Here is a 20,271-nt window from a genome sequence, read left to right on the forward strand (position 1 = left end):
GCAGAACAGGCAGATCAACGAAGTACACTGCTGAGGGGAACAGCGGGCGGGTCAGGAGAGGTCTGCCACGCCATGTGGTCACCTCCTGGGCAGGCGGGGATCAAACTCATGCGGAAGTGGCTTCAGCTTCTCAGTGCTGTGCTTTAACCCGCTGCGCCACCAGGGAGGGCCAAGTTAAATTGTTTTTCAAGAGCTTGGTTCTGATATATTCATGTATAGAAAGGCATTTTAAATAGCTTTCTTGGCATTTTAAATAGCATTCTGTTGTATGGTTACTAACTTTATCCCTTAACTTAAAAAGTTTTCCCAGTGTAGGTGCACTGACAAGAGGTTATAAATGCAATATGATTGTCCACAGGAGTTGGACTTGACGATCTGAGGTATAAATCTGGAGGCTTTCACCTAAATTTCTGGGCAATCTTAGGCAAGTCACTTTAATTTCTGGCTATTGGCTGCTTCAAATAATGTCATTTAGGAACATTGTCTCTTAATGTTTGTTTCAAAGACTGAATGAAGGGGTGTATGTACAGTGCCCCACATATTATTTCTTATTATATGATAGGTGTTCAGTAAATGTTAGTTTTCCTTTTTCCTTACAAAGATGCTTGCTCTGAATATATTTCTATGTCATAGAGTCTTATGAGAATGATTTTCAGTGAATAGCAATTTTCTCTCTATTTTGAGGAATATCTTTTGGCAACTTATGTAATTTAGTAAAACATTTTCCTCTTAACTAAGGTTTTTCATTATAGGCATTAATCCTGTTATTACTATAAATATTAAGTAGCTATAGTAATTATAGGATTATATGTGTATTAATTTATACTACCTCATTCTGCAAAGGATTTGAGATGGATTTTAGAAGCATATAACACTACACCACACACAGAAGAATACACTATGATAGGAACAGAAAATTAGAAATTAGGAACCACTAAAAATATATGGTATGTGGTTAAGACCAGGGTCAGAATAATACTTCATACATAAAGCATACGGGGCCTATATTGTTATAATTCAATAGCAAATATAATTCTTAAATTTCCTGGAAGCCAAAATGAATAAGAAAGCTTAGTAGAGGCAATCACAGAAGAAAAAAGTTGCCTATTATTTAAGGAAGCAGTGTTTCCTGACCTTTCACTGCTTCTAGGGGCTGCTGAATGGTGAAGGAATGTTGGTATTAATCTTATAGTAAATGTAATAATGGATCTCATCAGGCAGTTTTTCTAAATGTCACTCAGTGGAAGAATGATATCAAGAGACAGCTCTGAGAGCAGTTCTACAGGGGGTCATTGTGATCTCAGCTGGGTTCAAGGTCCTAGGTGTAGCCTAGCTAAGCTAAGTATGCAGATTGCATTCCACAATTACCTCAGCTTCTTTATTGCTTTCAACATGGCTTTTGAAAAGCGCTGTTGAAGTAGTTTTAGGACCTGATTGTGGGGTCTTTTATTGTTGAATCACACATCCTTTCCTGGAAACTCAAAAATCTAATCAAGATGTCAGTTATGTGATTAGCGCAATGCCTTAAGGAAGTAGGCTGGGAATTTTTCTTTCATTTTGAACAGTGGTAAGGTTAAAAAATGTTCATAATTCTTACTGTAAGTATTAATAAATGAAGAGTGAGGAGCTTTGCATTTGAGGCCAAAACTGTGAGTCTAGATTAAGAGTGAGAAAACAAAAATCCCTTAAAATCAAGACTATATTTATACTACTTTTTAAGAGTTGTAAATTATAGATGTGAACTCTGGAGATTGTGCAGTTGATGGGATATGATGTCTTGTGATTTTTTTTAAGCCCCAGATTCTATTATTTTGGGTATTTTTGGAGTAGTATATGATCTTCAATTCCAGAAATCTCTGTGGTTAGAGCCATGGTTCAGAGCTCCCCAAGTGAGGTGAATGGTTGGTTGCAGGTTACTCATCATATAATGTGAGGCAAAACTTTAATTCCAAAGCAGTGAAAAGGTGGGGTTTGAACATCTCAACTTTTGCCAGTATAACCTCTCATTTTTTAAAAAAAATATATATTAATTTTATAATAATTTATTTTTACATATTTTTGGCATTTTCCCATCTCAGTTGCAATCCCCTTGTGCCATCACCATAGTCCAGTGCATTTCCCTCCCCACTTTGTTTTTGATCCCATTCCTTGTTCCACCCCCACAAAATGTCTGGTATATAACTGTTCATCATTATCACTATTTTCTCGCCTGTTCCATTATATTCCTGCTATGAGAGAAACCATCTGGTATTTTTCCTTTTCTTTTTGGCTTATTTCATTAAGCATGATCTTTTCCAGCTCCATCCATGTTGCTGCAAAGGACATGTGTTTCTTTTTTTGGGTTGCTGAGTATTATTCCATTGTATATATGTACCATATCTTTTTAATCCAGTCATCTACTTTTGGGCATTTGGGCTGTTCCATGTCTTTCTGATTGTGAATAAGGCAGCAATAAACATGGGGGTGCAGGTATCTCTTTGAATCAGTGTTTTTGTGTCTTTTGGGTAGATACCTAGGGGTCATATGGAAGCTCCATTTTTAGCAGTTTGAGAAACCTCCAAACAGTTTTCCATAGTGGTTGTACTAGTTTGCATTCCCACCAGCAGTGCAGGAGAGTTCCTTTTTCTCTACATCCTCACCAACATTTGTTGTTGCTAGTTGTTTGGAGATGTGCCATTCTCACTGGGGTGAGGTGGTATCTCACTGTGGTTTTAATTTGCATTTCCCTTATTACAAGTGATGTTGAGCATTTTTTCATATACTTGTTGGCCACCTGCATTTCCTCTTTGGAGAAGTGTCTTTTTAGCTCTTCTGCCCATTTTTTGATGGGGTTGTTTATTTTTGTTGAGTTTCATCAGTTCTCCGTATATTTTTGTGATCAATCCTTTATCGCTAGTTTTGTGTGGAAATTTTTTTTCCAATCAGTGGGATGTCTGTTTGTTGTAATGTCTCTTTTGCTGTACAGAAGCTCTTTAACTTGATGTAGTCCCATCTATTTATCCTTGCCTTTACTGCCGTTGCATTGGGTGCTCTGTCTTTTAAGATGTCACTGAAGTGTACGTCATGTAGTGTTTGACCCATCTTTGCTTCCAGGTATTTTATGGTTTCCATTCTTATGTCTAGGTCTCTAATCCACTTCGAGTTGATTTTTGTGTATGGTGAGAGTAACCTCTCATTTTTAAGGGGAGTTTTATAATGGACAGAGTTTAAAATTATTTATGCTAGTTTGCCTTTTTTTAATCATCCTTTTCAAGAACCTTTGTAGGATCTTAAAACTGTATGTGTCTTTATTAGTATACATGAATGTTCTGTATATCCACCTGTAGGTACACAGATTCTAAATTTTTTTCACTTTTTTAAAGATGTAAAACTTTTTAGACTCAATTTTAGGTCCACGTACCTATCTCCACTTTCACCTTCCCAGATCCCTGTTCCGAATTTGTTTTTATTATTCCTTGAGTTTTATTCTGTTACACGTGTGAGTCTATATTCTATTGTCTATAATACCAACATTTGTTTATTTGTTCTAATACTGGTGGTTATTTAAGTTGTTGATAGATTTTTGTTATTACAAATAGTGCTTTAGTGAACATTCTTAGGCATGTCTTTTTGTACACATGTGTCAAGTTTCTCTCAGGTATAGATCTGGGAGTGAAATTGCTGGAAGGAAGGGATTGCACATCCCTGACTCTTCTAGATGTTGCTAAGTTACTGTTTGCAATGGCTATTTCAGTTTATGTTATTATGTAGAAGAGAATTCTCATCCCCACTGCTTCATTAAAATTTGGTATGGACAGATTTTTAAATTTTTCCAAATTTTAATGCTTTATTAGTCATTGAATTGCATTTTTTCTGATTAATAGTGAGCATCTTCAGAAATGTCTGTTGGCCATTGGACTTTCTTTTCTGCACGTTTCTTCCCAACTCATTCCCATTTTTTTCTGTTGGATTGTCTTGTTGATTCATGGGTATCTTTATAAATCTAAGGTAAGAATTTGCTAGTCACATGCACTACAGTGACCTTTTTTTGTGTCTCATCTATTTTTGCCTAAGTTCTAGTGTCTTTTGTTGTATAGAATTATAAATTTTAATGAAGTTATATTTTTATTACCCTTCAAATTTTGTGCTTATGCCTTGAAATACTTTTATGAGATCAAGGTATCCTCCTTTATTTAAGAGTCTTAATTTTTTCTTTGTATCTAGCTTTGCATCTGATTTTTCATATTCAGGATTTATAATTAATACCTTTTTTATATACATGTCCTTGTTTCATTTTTGCTCATTTGTTCCATAATTCCTTGATTTTTAAAAATAAAAATTATCTTTGTTGGAACTCCCCTGCACTGCTGGTGGGAATGCAAACTAGTACAACCACTATGGAAAACTGTTTGGAGGTTCCTCAAACAGCTTAACATGTAGCTTCCCTATGACCCAGCAATCCCACTCCTAGGTATCTACCCAAAAGACACAAACACTAATTAAAAAGATACCTGCACTCCCATGTTTATTGCTGCTTTATTTACAATTGGAAAAACACGGAAGCAGCCCAAATGCTCAGAAGTAGATGACTGGCTTAAAAAGATATGGTACATATACACAATGGAGTAATACTCAGCAACCCCAAAAAAAGAAACACATGTCTTTTGCAGCAACTTGGATGGAGCTGGAAAAGATCATGCTTACTGAGATAAGCCAGAAAGAAAAAGAAAAATACCAGATGGTTTCTCTCATAGTAGGAGTATAATGGACCAGGCGAGAAAATAATAACGAACAGTCATATACCAGAGACATTTTGTGGGGGTGGAGTGGGGAATGGGATCAAAAACGGGGTGTGGTGGGGGAGGGAAGTGCACAGGATTATGGTGATGGCACACGGGTGACTTGGTGATGGGAAACCCATGGGATTACAATTGAGATGAAAAAAAATGTACAAAATGATGTAAAAATAAACTATTATATTATATAAAAAATAAAAATAAAAATTATCTTTGTTAATTTTGGGGAAAGTTTTGCACACACTTATTTTGGAGTAGCAGTCATACTGTCTGTAGAGGTAACATTCACTGGAATGATTGTTTTACATATTGGTGATTTTCCATATTTTTGGAATTTGAGTTCACAGAATCATCTGAATGGGAGATGTGTTGTTTGTTAATTCTCTCCTTTCTCACCCTCTCTACCACAATGATTTGTACTTTATCTTCCATACGGTACCTTGAATTTCAAGGTTAGAAACAGATCTTTTAGTTCTAGGGCCTGGTCATGAAACTGTGTTCTTTCTTCACTTAGAGGTTTGTAGTTTTCTAAATCTGTAATCTGTATAGATAGCACATAGTTCCCATCAAACTCAACTCCAGTATTCATTTATATACTAAGGGGAGTTCCAACTCTGACTTCAGTCAAAGAACTTGACTTTCCTGTTCTTGCTCAGAGAGGTGCTTTCAGTCCTCTTTACACTTCACAGTGGCTTCTTCCAGATCCAGACACAGGCGGCAGGCCCATCCTCACCCTGTAACTCTTTTTGCAGCTCCTCTGTAACTCATGGTCAACTCTTTCTGTATCTCCCCCTTTTTTTAAAAAAAAAAAAATATATATTTATGCATACCGGTACTGGGTGTAGGGTGGAGGTGGGCAGGGAGAGGAGTTGGGGAGAGGATTCACCAGAAACACAGGGGGGAGCAGAATAGGCTGATTGACTGAAATGCACTGCTGAGGGGGGCAGTGGGTAAGATAGAAGAGGTCCCCTGTGCCCTGTGGCTCCCTGGCTGGGAATTGAACTCATGTTGCAGTGGCTACTGATAGCTTGATAGCACTCAGACTTACCTCCTTGCACCACCACTTTTTTCTTCCATTTTTTTTTTTTTTGATAGTTAATGTGTATTCTTGCTTTGTGTTTGGAATAGGTGATTTGCATAGAAGTATGAATTCATTGTGTCATCTTGTTTGAGGCCTGGATTTTGTCTGTAGTTTAGCTAGCCAAATTAATTTAGCTAGCATGGTACCTTAGGGTTTTTTTTTTTTTTTTTTTTTTGGTTTGTTTTTAATGAAAGACTCTTGTGCATGTCTTTTTTTTTTTTCATGTACACCTGGAATGTTTCATTTGAATCCCACTAAGTTGTATAAACTTGGCAAGTACCTTAACCCTGCTAATCTGTTTCTCCCATGTTTAAAAATTAAGATAATACCTTACAGGCTTGCCTGGGGACTTAGTGACAGTTTGCGCCAGGTCTTTCGATGGATTAAGAGGCACTTCAGAAATGTTAGTTCTCGCCTCCATCTGTCCCTGTCCCAACCTCACCAGTGGTTAACAATTTCCCTGGCAGAGCAAACAATTTTCTGTAGTTGTTGTTGGACATAGTGTTCTATAAATGTCAGTTCAGTTAAGATGGTTAATAGTGTCAAACATTTATATTTCACTGAATTTTTTGCTCTATCAGTTTCTAAGAGAGAGATGCTAAAATATGTAATGATTGTGGATTTGTCTATTTCTCCCATTTTATTTTGTGTATTTGTTTTTTATGGCATCTATTTTTAGTTGTTGAAATAGACTTGTTGAAATCATCCATATAGATTTTTTATCAGCATTATTGAGGGATTGATGTGTAATATATAATAAACCACATATTTAAAGCATGTAACTTGGTGAGTTTTGTCATATTTTTATTCATCAGTGAAACTATTATTATAGATGAACATATCTATCACCCCAAAATGTTTTCTTGTGCCACTTAGCCCTCTTTCTACTTCCTTCCCCTTCACCAAATAAACACTAATATGCGTCCTGTCAATATAGATTAATTTGTATTTTAGGATTTTGTATAAATGGCACCTCACTTATTCAGGTATTCAGTGGACATCTGCTTGTGTTTCCCTTAAGTTAATACCTTTGAGTGAAATAGCTAGGTCATAAGGCAGGAGGAGCATGTTATACTTTGTAAAAATGTCTGCATTTCAGGGTGGCCTGTTCTAGTAAAGTGTGTGTGGTTTCACACCCTACTTTTCATTTGTATTTCCTTCACGCCTAATTTCACTTCCATATCACATGATATGTCTTTTTCTGTGAAGTTCAGATCTTTTGCCTACTTTTTAATCAGGTTTGGTTTTTAGCGAGCTTTGAAAATTCTTTTATGATCTGGCTACAGGTTCTTTATTAGATGTGTGACTTGCAAACCTTTACTTCCAGTTTGTAGCTTTTGTTTTCATGTTCTTAACACATCTTTCAAGAAGTTCTTAGTTTTGTTGAGGTTTATTTTACCAATTTTTTTCTTGTGTGATTGTGTTTTTGAATTTGTATCTAATTTGTGTAACCCAATGTCACAAAGATTCTCTTCAATGTTTTTTTCTAGAAGTTTTATAGTTTTCATTTTCATAGTTAAGTTTTGTGATCCATTTTGAGGTAATTTTTTAATGTAGTATAAGTTAGAGATAAAATGTATTGTTTCCTGTACTCCAGGAGCTATTATTAGGTACAATATAAATTTATAATTGTTATGTCTTCCCGATGCATTGGCATCATGAGGCAACCCTCTTTCCTCCTATTCAATAGCAGTGCTTCTCATCTTTACATCTACATTGTCTAATATTAGTATAACGGCTCCAACTTTAGGGTCATTATTTGCATAGGTTATTTAGGGTTATTACATCTTTTCTGGCTTTATACCTTCAACTTAATTGTCCCTAGCTAGCAGCTGGCTTGCCTGGACTCACGCTGCAATGCTACCTACCTTTATTAGACATTTTTTTGACATTTGTATACATTTTTTTTAAAGATTTATTTATTTGTGCATACAGAACTGGGGTACAGGCCAGAGGCTCAGGGGTGGCGAGAGGCTTCACCAGAGACAGAGTGGGGAACAGAACAGGCAGATCGACGAAGTACACTGCTGAGGGGAGCAGCGGGCGGGTCAGGAGAGGTCTGCCACACCATGTAGTCACCTCCGGGGCAGGCGGGAATCGAACTCATGCGGAAGCGGCTTTAGATTCTCAGTGCTGTGCTTTAACCCGCTGCGCCACCAGGGAGGGCCGACATTTGTATATTTTAAGAAATAGAAATCATATTCTATGTGGTGTTCTGGTTGGACCTCTTTTTTTTTAATTTTAAAGATTTATTTATTTGTGCATACAGAACTGGGGTACAGGGCCAGAGGTGTAGGGGCAATGAGAGGATTCACCAGAGACAGAGTGGGGAGCAGAACAGGCAGATTGGCGAAGAACATTGCTGAGGGGAGCAGCAGGCGGGTCAGGAGAGGTCTGCTGCCATGTGGTTACTTCCAGGGTGAGGATTGAACTCATGCTGAAGTGGCTTTGGCTTCTTGGAGCTGTGCTTTAACCTGCTGCGCTACCAGGGAGGGCCCCGGACCTGTTTTTATATATATATTGCTTGAATGAAAACTATTAGAAGGTAGAGAAATATTTTGTTTTTATATTCTCAGCATCTAGGTAGTAGACTAGACATAGTAGGTACTTTAATAGGAAGGGAGAGAATATTCCATAATTAAGTAGCACCTCTTACATTGAAAAAGATTTTTTTTAAAATAATATTAAATAATATTAAAGAACTCTATGGGCGTGTAAGATTGAATTGCATAGAGGGGATGGGCTAGTTTGCATTTTTTTACATAAAAATTTTACAATGTTGAATATAGTGACTGTCTAAGTCATTAAATGTAAACTTAAGAAAGGCACCTACCTTACAGAGTATTGAAGATTAAATATATCAACAGCTAACTAACTCTGTTGAGTTTTTTATTACAAATAATCACAGTCAGACTTGGAAGGTATGAAGAGAACAACAATCCATTTTTATTTTATTTTTAAAGATTATTTATTTATACAGAACTGGGGTACAGGCCAAGGGTGAGGGGGCGTGGTGAGAGGATTCACCAGAGACAAAGTGGGAAGCAGAACAGGTGGATTGATTTAAATACAGTACTGAAGGAAGCAGTAGGCAGATCAGGAGAGGTCTGCTGCACCATGTGGGTCAGCTCCCTGGCTGGGATCAAAGCTGCTGTGGCTTTTGTAGTGTTGTGCTTTAACCTGTTGTGCCATCAGGGAGGGCTCAGTCCATTTTATTTTATTTTTATTATATTAGTTTATTTTTACATATTTTATGCATTTTCCCATCTCAGTTGCTATCCCCTTGGGTTTCCCATCACCAAATCATCCATGTACTCCATTTTATTTTTATGGTGTATATCATAAGCCATAGACCCTGAATTCATAGGGACGCCCTTTTAAAACTTTACAAAAACTAGAAATTTTGTGCTAACTTCAACTATTGCTAATTATTATTGTAATAGAATATGATATTGGGAGTTTAGCTGGCGCACAAATGTATTATAGTATGACATTCAAAATTTAGATAGTTTATGTTCACAAACCAGTTAGACAGTGAAACCTATAAGAAGGATAGTTACAGTAAAGGAGAATTTTATGAGAAAATTATATGATTCCTCTCCCCCATAGGAGGAATGGGGAAGGGAGTGCATGCTCTCAATAGCTAATGAGAGGAACTTCAGAGCTACCACTTCACGATTTACAGTAATCTCCTCAGTTAGGGGGCACAGAGAGCTGGAGCCTGAGAAAGCCAAATGAGGAGAGAACAGTGTAATTGGCTGACTACTCCAGTCTGAGTTATCTAAGAGGTTGGAATTTGCTTACACTTCAGGGCTTGTGTGAAGGAAATATGAGTTTCCCGCTGATCAGATGGCAGGCCTAGTGGAGCAGAGGGCCAGTCTGGGGTGGTTTTGACTTTTGTCCAAGAAAACTGTCTAGAAGGGCAATGAGGCACAACTGGGAGTCTTTTGAGTGACAGCCAGAAAGCCAGGAGGAGAATGAATTGTCCATATGGGTGGAGTTATAGCCAGAAGGAGCTCTGAGGTGAGACTCTGAATGTACACAAGTAAATCTGAGAAAACAGAGTCTAGCATCAGTTATCATCCAGGTAGGTCTTTTGGCAGCCCCCCTTAAGTTGGGGTCTCTCTGTCTCCCTCCCCCTAGCCTGTCTGGCTCCCATGCCTACTTTGGATAGAACCAGTAGCTAGGGAGGGAGAGAAGAGGTTATGGAAAAGAGACAAAACTGATCACACTATCTTCCCAGGTGGGGCTAGGGGGAAAAAAGATTTAATTACCAAGTGCACATTGTTACCCAAACTGAGTACAGCCCTTTCTGTTATTTAACACTGGCTAGAAAAAATAATGTGAGGCTGCTGAAATGGTCATTCAGTGACAGGGACAGGGAAACATTTTCCCTAATGTGAGAAAAAATTTTTTAAAGATTTATTTATACATACAGAACTGGGTTATAGGCCAGAGGTGCAGGGGCGGTGAGAGGCTTCACCAGAGACAGAGTGGGGAGCAGAACAGGCAGATCGACGAGGTACACTGCTGGGGGGAGCAGTGGGCAAGTCAGGGGAGGTCTGCCGCGCCATGTAGGTCACCTCCAGGGTGGGGATCGAACTCATGCTGAAGTGGCTTTCATTTATTGGTGCTGTGCTTTAGCCCGCTGCGCCACCCAGGGAGGGCCCCTAATGTGAAAATTTTAAGAGGATAGTCAAGATTAAAATTAAGCTGTATTTGATTATAACTTGCAGTTAGTGTTTCTTCAGTGTAAATCTGCAAATCATTTTTGGGTTAGTATTAGATCAAAACTTACAGAAATAGAGGTTTGTTTTTATTCTCGAAGCTGCCTTGACTTACATGCACATTGCCGGCAATATAAGTATATACTCTTAGATTTCTTAATGTGATCTCCTGTCTAGTGGTCTAGTGTTCATATTTTATTTAATTGTAGAAAGTGCCTTTATGCAAATATAAATGTTGGGAAATTACTCATTGGGTCTCTCTAGATTGTTTTTTAAACGTATCCATGACTAAACAATTTTGAATGAAATGAAATTATTTTAAATCAGTTTTTTATATAAATTCTTCTTCTTAAGCAGACTCATGAATGGCTCTGTGCATCAGGGGCTGAGTTCTTTTTCTTTTCTTTTACATAGCCAAATGAAACAAATGTTTTTGTTTATGTAATTTGAGATCCAGATAACTCTGTTGTTTATTCCTAACTTCTCTTTCTCCTAACACTTAAGTGAAGGTTTCATTATTTACAGTCTTTTTTTTATTACTATCTCCTTTCTATTAAGGAAAGAAAAGAAATATAAATATGACTGAAGTATACATAATTTTAAAAAGGCTTACATATAAGAAGGCAAGGCATTAAATGAAATAGTCTAATAAATCTTCATTTGGATCCTATTAAGAAAAGATCATTTGGGGCCTCCCTGATGGCACAAGTGGTTAAGTCTCAGCACTATGAAGCACTATGAAGCAGGTACTGCAGCAGGAGTTTGACCCCCGGCCAGGGCTCTGACCGACATGGCACAGCAGACCTCTCCTGTCTCACTGTCTCCTCCCAGTACTGTATGTAAGTCAGTCCACCTGTTCTGCTCCCCAGTCTGTGTCTGGTGAATCCTCTCACCCTCTGCACCTCTGTCCTATCTCCCAGTTCTTATATGCATAAATAAATAAATCTTAAAAAAAAAGAAGATAAAACATTTTTATGGTTTTATAAATGAGTACACAGTAACTGTGATCCAGGTTCAGCAAGTATTCTACTAGTGCATTACTTGATTCCTAAGCAAAAGGACTGAAGCCCAGACTGTGCAAACAAATGACCGATTCTTTACTACTGGGTTACAATGATTAAAACTCATTCTTCCTTACTCCCCAGTAGTTAACCACTATTCTGATTTCATTGGTCATCATTTCTTTGCAGTTTAACCACTCAGCCATGCATTTCTAAAACACTTTTTTTTTAATTGAGGTAATGTTGGTTTATAGCATTGTTTTTAAAAAATTTTAAATATATTTCTTCCCATAGATTAAAACCATAAATATCATAGAAATTAAATAGCATTTGGGCCATAGGAGACTATCTGATTGACTTCATACATACTTTTCAAGAATTCAATTAAATACAAGTAATTGGCTATGTTAATTGTAATTAGTTTTGACCCAACATTTTGAGCTCCAATTCACATCTGTAACTAATTTGCCAGTAAATTCAGTTGTGTTACCAATTCCAACCCCCTTCCCTATTCATCAGTCTAGGTAATACCTTTTCTGTTAATATTTTTCCAAATATGTATTGTATCCTATTGGTTAGGTACAAATGTTATTTACTGTGCCATAATTTCCCTGCTTTTTTTTTTCTTTTTACAGCATGGGTAAGTTCTCTCTCCATGGGGATGATTTTCTTCTGCTGCCCAATAGTCAGCGTCTTCACAGACATATTTGGTTGCCGGAAAACAGCTGTTGTGGGTGCTGCCGTTGGATTTATTGGACTCATGTCCAGTTCTTTTGTAAGGTGAGCACTTGGCTTCTTCATGTTGCTTTTTCAAGAACTGTAAAACAGATACCTTCATGTCTTCCTTTCAAAACCTTGTGTTTTTTTTTGGTTTTTTGGTTTTTGTTTTTTTTTTTTTGCAAGAAAAAATGCTCCCTTTCATTGAAGAAGACTTTTAATCAGGCTTGAAAGGAATGCTTCTGTTGATACTGCTTAAGAGTCTGTCCTCAGTCAGGATATGCATACTCCCTGAAGCCAAAAAATTTCTTGCTTTGATTTCATCCATATAAAAATCATAGAAGAACTAACGTTGTAGCAGCAGCCTTATTTTCATATCAGCTTAGTCTGAGGTCCAAAGGGTAAAGGTGATACTTTGAAATAGCTGTTCATAGTCTTGACATGAAATGTTTTTATTAAGAAATTAAAATGTTGCTATTTATTTCATCTCAGGTGAGCATTTCTATCTGCACTAAGAAAGAAAAGTGCTAAAATCTAAAATTTATGATGGCAAATGGAGTGATCAAATGAGCTTAAAATAAAGCTTAATGGCAACACACTCTCCGTGTTTCTGGTAAAAGGTTTCCTCTGGAGAAGAACACTACAAAGAGTTAGTGTACCTTACCTGGGAAGTACCTCTCCCGCTAGCTCTGATTCTACTAGCAAATCCCCTTGTATTGTCAGGACAGTCTTGAGTTAGAGAAACATGGTTTAATATGTGATTAACAAGAAAACCTAAATGACTTCCATCCTTTGTCTCTAGTAATCTATCTTCTTTTCCTGCCTCTCCCCCTTCCCTCAGTATCTTTATGATCTGGTTGAAAAATATTATCATGGTCATTAAAAAAAAATCAAACTTACATTTCTTATCCTGTTTATTTTTAAGTAATTGGGATTTAATCAACCGAATCCTTGTTTTTACTGATTTTATCCACTGTCCTTCCACCTCCTCTCGTAACTGTAAAGTAAAATCTCTTTCATCTAACTTAGAATTTTTTTTTTAAAGATTTATTTATTTGTGCATACAGAATTGGGGTACAGGCCTGAGGCTCAGGGGCGGTGAGAGGCTTCACCAGAGACAGAGCAGGGAACAGAACAGGCAGATCAACGAAGTACACTGCTGAGGGGAGCAGCGGGCGGGTCAGGAGAGGTCTGCCACACCATGTGGTCACCTCAGGGGCAGGCGGGAATCGAACTCATGCAGAAGTGGCTTTAGTGCTGTGCTTTAACCCGCTGCGCCACCAGGGAGGGCCTAACTTAGAATTTTTATTTGGATTCAAAATATTCTGTTACGGTTAAAAACATTTCATCTTTAATGTGTTTTTATATTTTTCCTTTTAGTTATTTTTTAAAAGAGAAAGTTTTTGTTTGGGATAATGTTCTGCTTAGGTATTTCTGTGAGATCATCTACTTTTAGTTCTTTTTTTATTGGCAGTAATACCTGTTGTATTATCACTACCTTGCAGATACCTAACTTGGTCTGGAAGACTCCAGGTACTCATTATCAGAGCCTCTGGCCCTACCACCTGCTAACTGTAACAGCACTCAGGCTTTGGTGGAGACTAAGATGGTATAATTTATTTGGAAGACAAAACATGTCTATACACATCTACTTACACATCTGCTTTCCAACTTTTTTCTACCATTGAGAAATGAATTTTACTTTATGTGACCTATTTTTCACCCTTTCTTCTTTCTTGCCCTGCATCCTCTTTTTCTTAATACATGCCATGTTCTCATTATTTACTATTCAGCTTCACTGTGTAACCCACTAACCAAAAAATACCAAATTTTCAGAAGATGAAAGAGAAATGGATAAATTTCAAGTATTTAATAGTGGACCCACTTTTCCTCTAGTTTAAATTCTGCTTTCCTAGGAAAGCGTTCTTCAGCAAGTCCGGTGACATCAGTGTCCCTTCTAAGTGCTTTTTGCACCTGTGACGGATTTACATGGCACTTATCATTGTCACTTCAGCGGTTACTGAGTTGAAACGTTAGAAGTAAAAAGGTGTATCAGCAGTAAAAAAGCCATCACTAAGCACATGTACTTTACTCTGTGGAGAGATGTGAAGTTCGTCCCATCCATACTTGGCATTTAAAATTGTATGTGAGAGAAAATTTCTGATTTATATATAATGTTCTCTGGTTTTCTAACTGACAGCTTTATATGACTGTGTTATAACCGAATAGAAATTGATATTTGTGATGGCACTGTATTGTCAACAACATTTTTAATGTATTCTTTGAAGAAGGCAGAGAAATGTATACTAGATTTAGATTTTTCCCTAAAATGGTTAAATTGACACTTTAAGAAATAAATTGCTGTAAATATTTTATATTAACAAATGGAAGAGTTAAATAATACAGAAGAGAGTGCTATCATCTGGAAAATAATGCAGAAATGAATGAAGTATTGTTTGTATTTTGTTCTGTATTCTTATTATTTAGGGTAGGTGTCTTATTTCATTAAGCAGACTATGAATAAAGGCATAACTACATTTTAATATTTCTTTTCAATTTTTTTTCACGAAGTACCTGGAACATTGTAGCTACTAAATAGATGTGTCTATTAAATAATAGTGGAGAATCAGTAAAAGGTGATCAAAGTGAGTGAGGTTAATCTGGGAAAGCCTAGTTGTGACCCTCAAGCCTGATTTGAAGATGCTGTCTGTCAGCTGCAATTAATAGAGTTGGAAGAGCAGGGATCTCGGAGAAACAGTTACAAACATGGTGTAATTTTATTAGATTCTAGAATTCCTTGTGACTACCTCAGCATATTGCTAGACTAGCATTGTTGTTCAAAATTTAATTATTAACCAACTTATCTGTCTTAGTTTCTTATAAATGCTTGGCCTTTACTACTGATAAATAACCTTTTGAATTGGACTTTCCAAAAGGAATAAAAACTGATTATTTACTCCTTACCTAATTGTTAAAAATAAAAACTGATTATTTACTCCTTACCTAATTGATATGATCCTTTATGTTTATCAGAAATATGTTATTTGGTTGAACTTTAAAATTCTTGAGCCTTTATTAATTTTGAGACACACATGGCCTTAAAGCTTTCAGACAGATCACTAGTGAACACATTTCATTTAGTCTGTCTGCAATCAGAATATGATTTCTTGTTATCTTGCACAACACAGAACAGTGTAATCAGGGCGAAGGTTGATCAGCAGCCCTTAGGCCAGCAAAAACGAGACAAAACTGTTTCTCTGTGCAAATGTTCCTGAAATAACCCGGGGGTGGGGGGAGAAAATATCAAATGCAGCTTTTTGTTTGAAGAGAGTTCTTAGTAAATGTCTGGGGGAAACTCCATAAATAAATAGTTTTCGTCGTTAAATTATGTATTTATTTAAACTCCTTTTGAGCCTGGGTTTTAGGTTGTTAGTTCATTGTGAGTTTTACCCTTCTTGGCTCTGTCCTTCATTTCTGAATTGTGGAAAGGAAAGCCTGATCGCTCTGAGGACTGTAAGCTTGCCCTAGCACCGTGCAAGGAACCAAATCACCGAGGACCCTACCAGTCATTTTTCACATACTTGAGGCATTGTCATTATCCACCTAGAGTAAATAAAAATGTTTTTAGTGCTACAGCCTTAGATTTATTAACATTTTGACCTCTATTTTCAGTTAATATTATTTGTAGAAAATAAGCTGATGGACTAGAACCCACTTTTACTACAAGGCTTTATGTTATCAAGCGCATGATAAAAATAATGAAGGCTGCATTCCATCTTTTTCATCTTTCCACAGTTCCATCGAGCCTCTCTACCTTACCTATGGAATCATATTTGCCTGTGGCTGCTCCTTTGCATACCAGCCTTCATTGGTCATTCTGGGACACTATTTCAAGAAGCGTCTTGGGCTGGTGAATGGCATCGTCACTGCTGGCAGCAGTATCTTCACAATTCTGCTGCCTTTCCTTTTAAGAGTCCTGACTGAAAGCGTGGGCCTCTTTTACACCCTGAGGGTCCTCTGCATCTTCATGTTTGTTCTCTTTCTGGCGGGCTTTACTTACCGACCTCTTTCTCCCAGTGCCAAAGACAAAGAGAGTGGAACCCAAGGGGGCAAGCGATTTTCCCTCTTTTCCAGGAGAAAATTCAGCCCTCCAAAAAAAGTTTTCAATTTTGCCATCTTCAAGGTGACAGCTTATGCAGTGTGGGCAGTTGGAATACCAGTTGCACTTTTTGGATACTTTGTGCCTTATGTTCACTTGGTGAGTATGCTTCTTTGCCTTTGTTGGTAATGAACTTTATAGAAGAAAACTCAGAAAAGCAAAATCAAGTTGATATTAGCCCTAAATATCATCCTGACTGAAATTCAGTGACTCTTAACGTTAAAGGTCTGTTAAGATAAGATCAGCACCTCTATCAGACTCATGAAACAAAGAATATGTTTCATGGTCTCCTTTGCTGTTTAAAAATTACCAAACCTAAGCAAATAAAAACAATTATTTTTTTATAGGAAAGCTAAAATGTTGAAACAAATATCATCACTGCAGAAAACTTACAGGTTGCTTTTTCTTCAAATGACTTACAAATGTTAATCAGGCACAAAGATGGTACAGTGATTTTGCCAACATCAATAAATTGATTTCCAGCAGAAGGGTGGTGCAGAAGTTAGGAAATAGCCAAAGCCAGTGGCTCTGACACAAAAAAGGAAGCATCACATCTACCTGTGGGACACTTCTGGGAAAAGGAGAACTCTGTTTAGAGAATATTTGAGAAATGTTAGCAAGCTCCAAATGAGGGGAAAGAGCCAGGTTTCATGGGAAATTAGGATATCAAGTGCTTAAGCAATTTAGATTGTTTATTTTGATGTCAAAGATCAATTTTAGCCTCTATACTGAAACAAGAATAAGTGATATTTAGAGAATTCGCCCCTGGCAAAATTTGCCCAGAAATGCTTATTATGATCCCTTTTTCTTATTGCTCTGGCTAAAACTATACTTGCAAGTTAACATAGTTCATAAGTAATAAACAGAAATGATACTACAGTACATTTTTCTTCTTTGTGCTATATGCATGAGATTGGATCTTTTCTAGCTGTCTAGTTTTAGATATTGATACAGATTTTTGTCTAGTTAAAAGTTTTGATGAAACTTGATAACGTAGGTCGAGGAATTCCTGGGATAGGGGGTCAGTTAGTCAGCTATATCATAAATCTTTCCTGGGTTCCTGTGCTTATTAGTTCAGAAAAGAATTAGGTCAAAGGAACAAGAAGAGAGATGCGTACCTAAAAATAATTATGGTTTCTTAATTCTCCTTCTCTTTTGTTAGAACTATTGAGAAAGCAAGCAGGATGACCAACGGGGAGACTAATCACAGCACTAGTCTTTTTTTTTTTTTCTTTTACATTTATTTATTTTTACATCATTCTTCATTTTGTGCATTTTTCCATCTCAGTTGTAATCCCCGTGGGCTTCACAATTCACCCGTGTGCCATCACACAGTCCAGTGCGTTCTTCCCACCCTGGTTCCGATCCCATTCCCCTTTCCTTGCCCCATAAAATGTCTCTGGTATATAGTCATTTGTTGTTTTCATTTTTATTCTATTACATTTGTTAGTCTCTCCTTTTTTTTTTTTTCTTCCCTGATTCCTTATGTGCCTGCTATGAGTGAAACCATCCGGTTTTTTTCTTCCAGGTTCATCCATGTTCCACAGCACTAGTTTTTAGCACCCTGTGCTACCTGGTGTTCTAAGAAACTGAGTATGTCCTTAAATGACATTTTCACTCAGCATCTTTTAATTATAAGATTGATGAGAAAAAAATCCTGGTCCATGTTGACTGAAGCAGGACCTGGTTTTGTTATATATCCATTGCACTTACACAGTCATTTCCGAAAACCAACAGGTGACAGTGGGGACTTACTAGCCTAGGTAAAATGACCTAGCATGTGACCTGTCACACATGCAGTGTGTGGCTACATCTTGATCTGCTAGTCTGTTTTCACAATTTTAGAAAGACATAACTGAACCATATGAAGCTGTTTTTTGTTGGAATACAGATCAAGTGTGGAAGGGCTAACTTTACCAACTACCTTTTTCATAGTTTCATAGTCTGTAAACATTTGTTGCATCCTTCTCAAAGATGAGTAGGGTAGCTTTTATTCTTTTTAATTCTCTTTGGTATTGTGCAGTGAACAAATGCACAGAAATCATATCTCAGTTTTGCTAATACCAGACGTTTTCCAACAGACAAGTGGTAGGTGATTGTCCAGCTATTTCTTCTGTTTCTAATTTGTTAAAATTAACTTCACGTATTATTTCATTTGATCTTCAAAATAAACTATGAGGCAGGCAAACCTAATAATACTAGTTTATTAGTTTATTAGTACAAAGTGGAAAATAGATCCACTCCTAAAAAGCAAAGGATAAGCGGCTTCCTGGGATCACCTTATAGCAGAGCAGGGTTGGTTCCTCATCACTGTACTTACCTGCAAGCAGACCCAGTTCAGTCTTATTTCGGAGTATATTGGGCCACTTTCCTGGATATCCCACCAGATAGATTCATGTAATTGGAAGGAAATAAGTATGTCTAAGGAATATTTAATAAATATTAAATATTAGCAATAAATATTATCACTAATATAAGTTTAAATTTAATTTTAATATAAATATTAAAATTAGTGATTTTTTAAAAAAGATTTACTTATTTATGCATACAAGAACTAGGATATAAACCAGAGATGCAGGGGGTGAGAGGATTTACCAGAGACAGAGTGGGGAGCAGAACAGGTGGATCTACTGAAATACACTGCTGAGGGGAGCAGCAGACTGGTCAGGAGAGATCCTGACCATGTGGGTCAGCTCCCTGGCCGGGAATTGAACTTGAGCTGTAGTAGTGGCTGATAGCTTCATAGTGTTGAGACTTAACCCGTTGCACCACCAGGAAGGCCTATTAGTGATCTTTTTCTTAAATCAAATTTCAGAGTGAGTGATTAGTTAGTGTTTGTAGATAATGTTGTTATGGGGAGGCCGTAACTGAGGCTGAGCACAGAACAATAAAGTTTCCATTCACTCTGATAACAAACCAGGCCTTTTATTCTGCTTTCCAACCTTTTAGGCTTGATTTGTTACATTGCATTTTGTTTTTATTTGGGATTTTCTCTTTGACAAACTGTTATGTGGGATAGCCACATTGAAGAGGTAACACCAGACCGTCAAATACCAAGCAGGCTGCTAAAATCTCATTTTGGATGAGAGCATTGAGTGTGTTGTAATTTAAGGTTTGGATTATAGTTACTTAATCAAGGTTTGGTGGAGTGGCAGGAACCACTTTCCCCTTTAAAGTGGAAATGGGGCCCTCCCTGGTGGCTCAGCGGGTTAAGCACTGCACTAAGAAGCTAAAGCCCCTTCCACTGAGTTCGATCCCCGCCTGCCCCGGAGGCAACCACATGCCGTGGCAGACCTCTCCTGACCTGCCCGCTGCTCCCCTCAGCAGTGTACTTCGTCGATTTGCCTGTTCTGCTCCCCGCTCTGTCTCTGGTGAAGCCTCTCACCCTCCACATCTCTGGCCTGTATCCCAGTTCTGTACAAATAAATAAATAAAATCTTTAAAAAAAAAGTGGAAATGATATCTTAAATCTTTCCAAATATTAGAAGATGATGTTCAATTCATATTAAACTCTGTATTGGGTGCTGACAGGGATCTATACATAAGGCAGAAGTCTTGTGACAGAACATAGGATCTAGTAAACATAATAATAAAAGTCCTAGTCCTTTATAAAGAACTTTTCCGTGCATTATCTTATTTAATCTTCACAACAATGTAGTGCCTGTGGCATAAAGCAGCAGCTGTCCTGCCCACCTGTGCCTATGCAGGTGCTTATTTTTGCCATTCTGTTCCCTTGTGGCAGCCTTTCTGCCCACCTGTCACTATGCATGCCTCTCTTTTAGCAAACCTGTTCCTCTTGGGGAACTCTTTT

At 37.4% G+C, this 20,271-nt stretch overlaps 1 protein-coding gene across 1 annotated transcript in view; it reads left to right on the forward strand.

Annotated features, from left to right (window-relative positions):
* Positions 1-20,271, forward strand: part of SLC16A10 (solute carrier family 16 (aromatic amino acid transporter), member 10) — a 98,014-nt gene that overhangs the window by 42,222 nt on the left and 35,521 nt on the right. Inside the window, exons 2-3 of the mRNA XM_004673772.2 lie at positions 12,220-12,364; positions 16,097-16,559. Coding sequence (XP_004673829.1) covers positions 12,220-12,364; positions 16,097-16,559 — 608 coding nt within the window. The remainder of the gene's footprint in view (positions 1-12,219; positions 12,365-16,096; positions 16,560-20,271) is intronic.

The sequence above is a fragment of the Condylura cristata genome, unplaced genomic scaffold (genome assembly GCF_000260355.1).
Source record: "Condylura cristata isolate star-nosed mole 26May11 unplaced genomic scaffold, ConCri1.0 scaffold00001, whole genome shotgun sequence".
In the NCBI taxonomy this organism is placed as follows: Eukaryota; Metazoa; Chordata; class Mammalia; order Eulipotyphla; family Talpidae; genus Condylura; species Condylura cristata.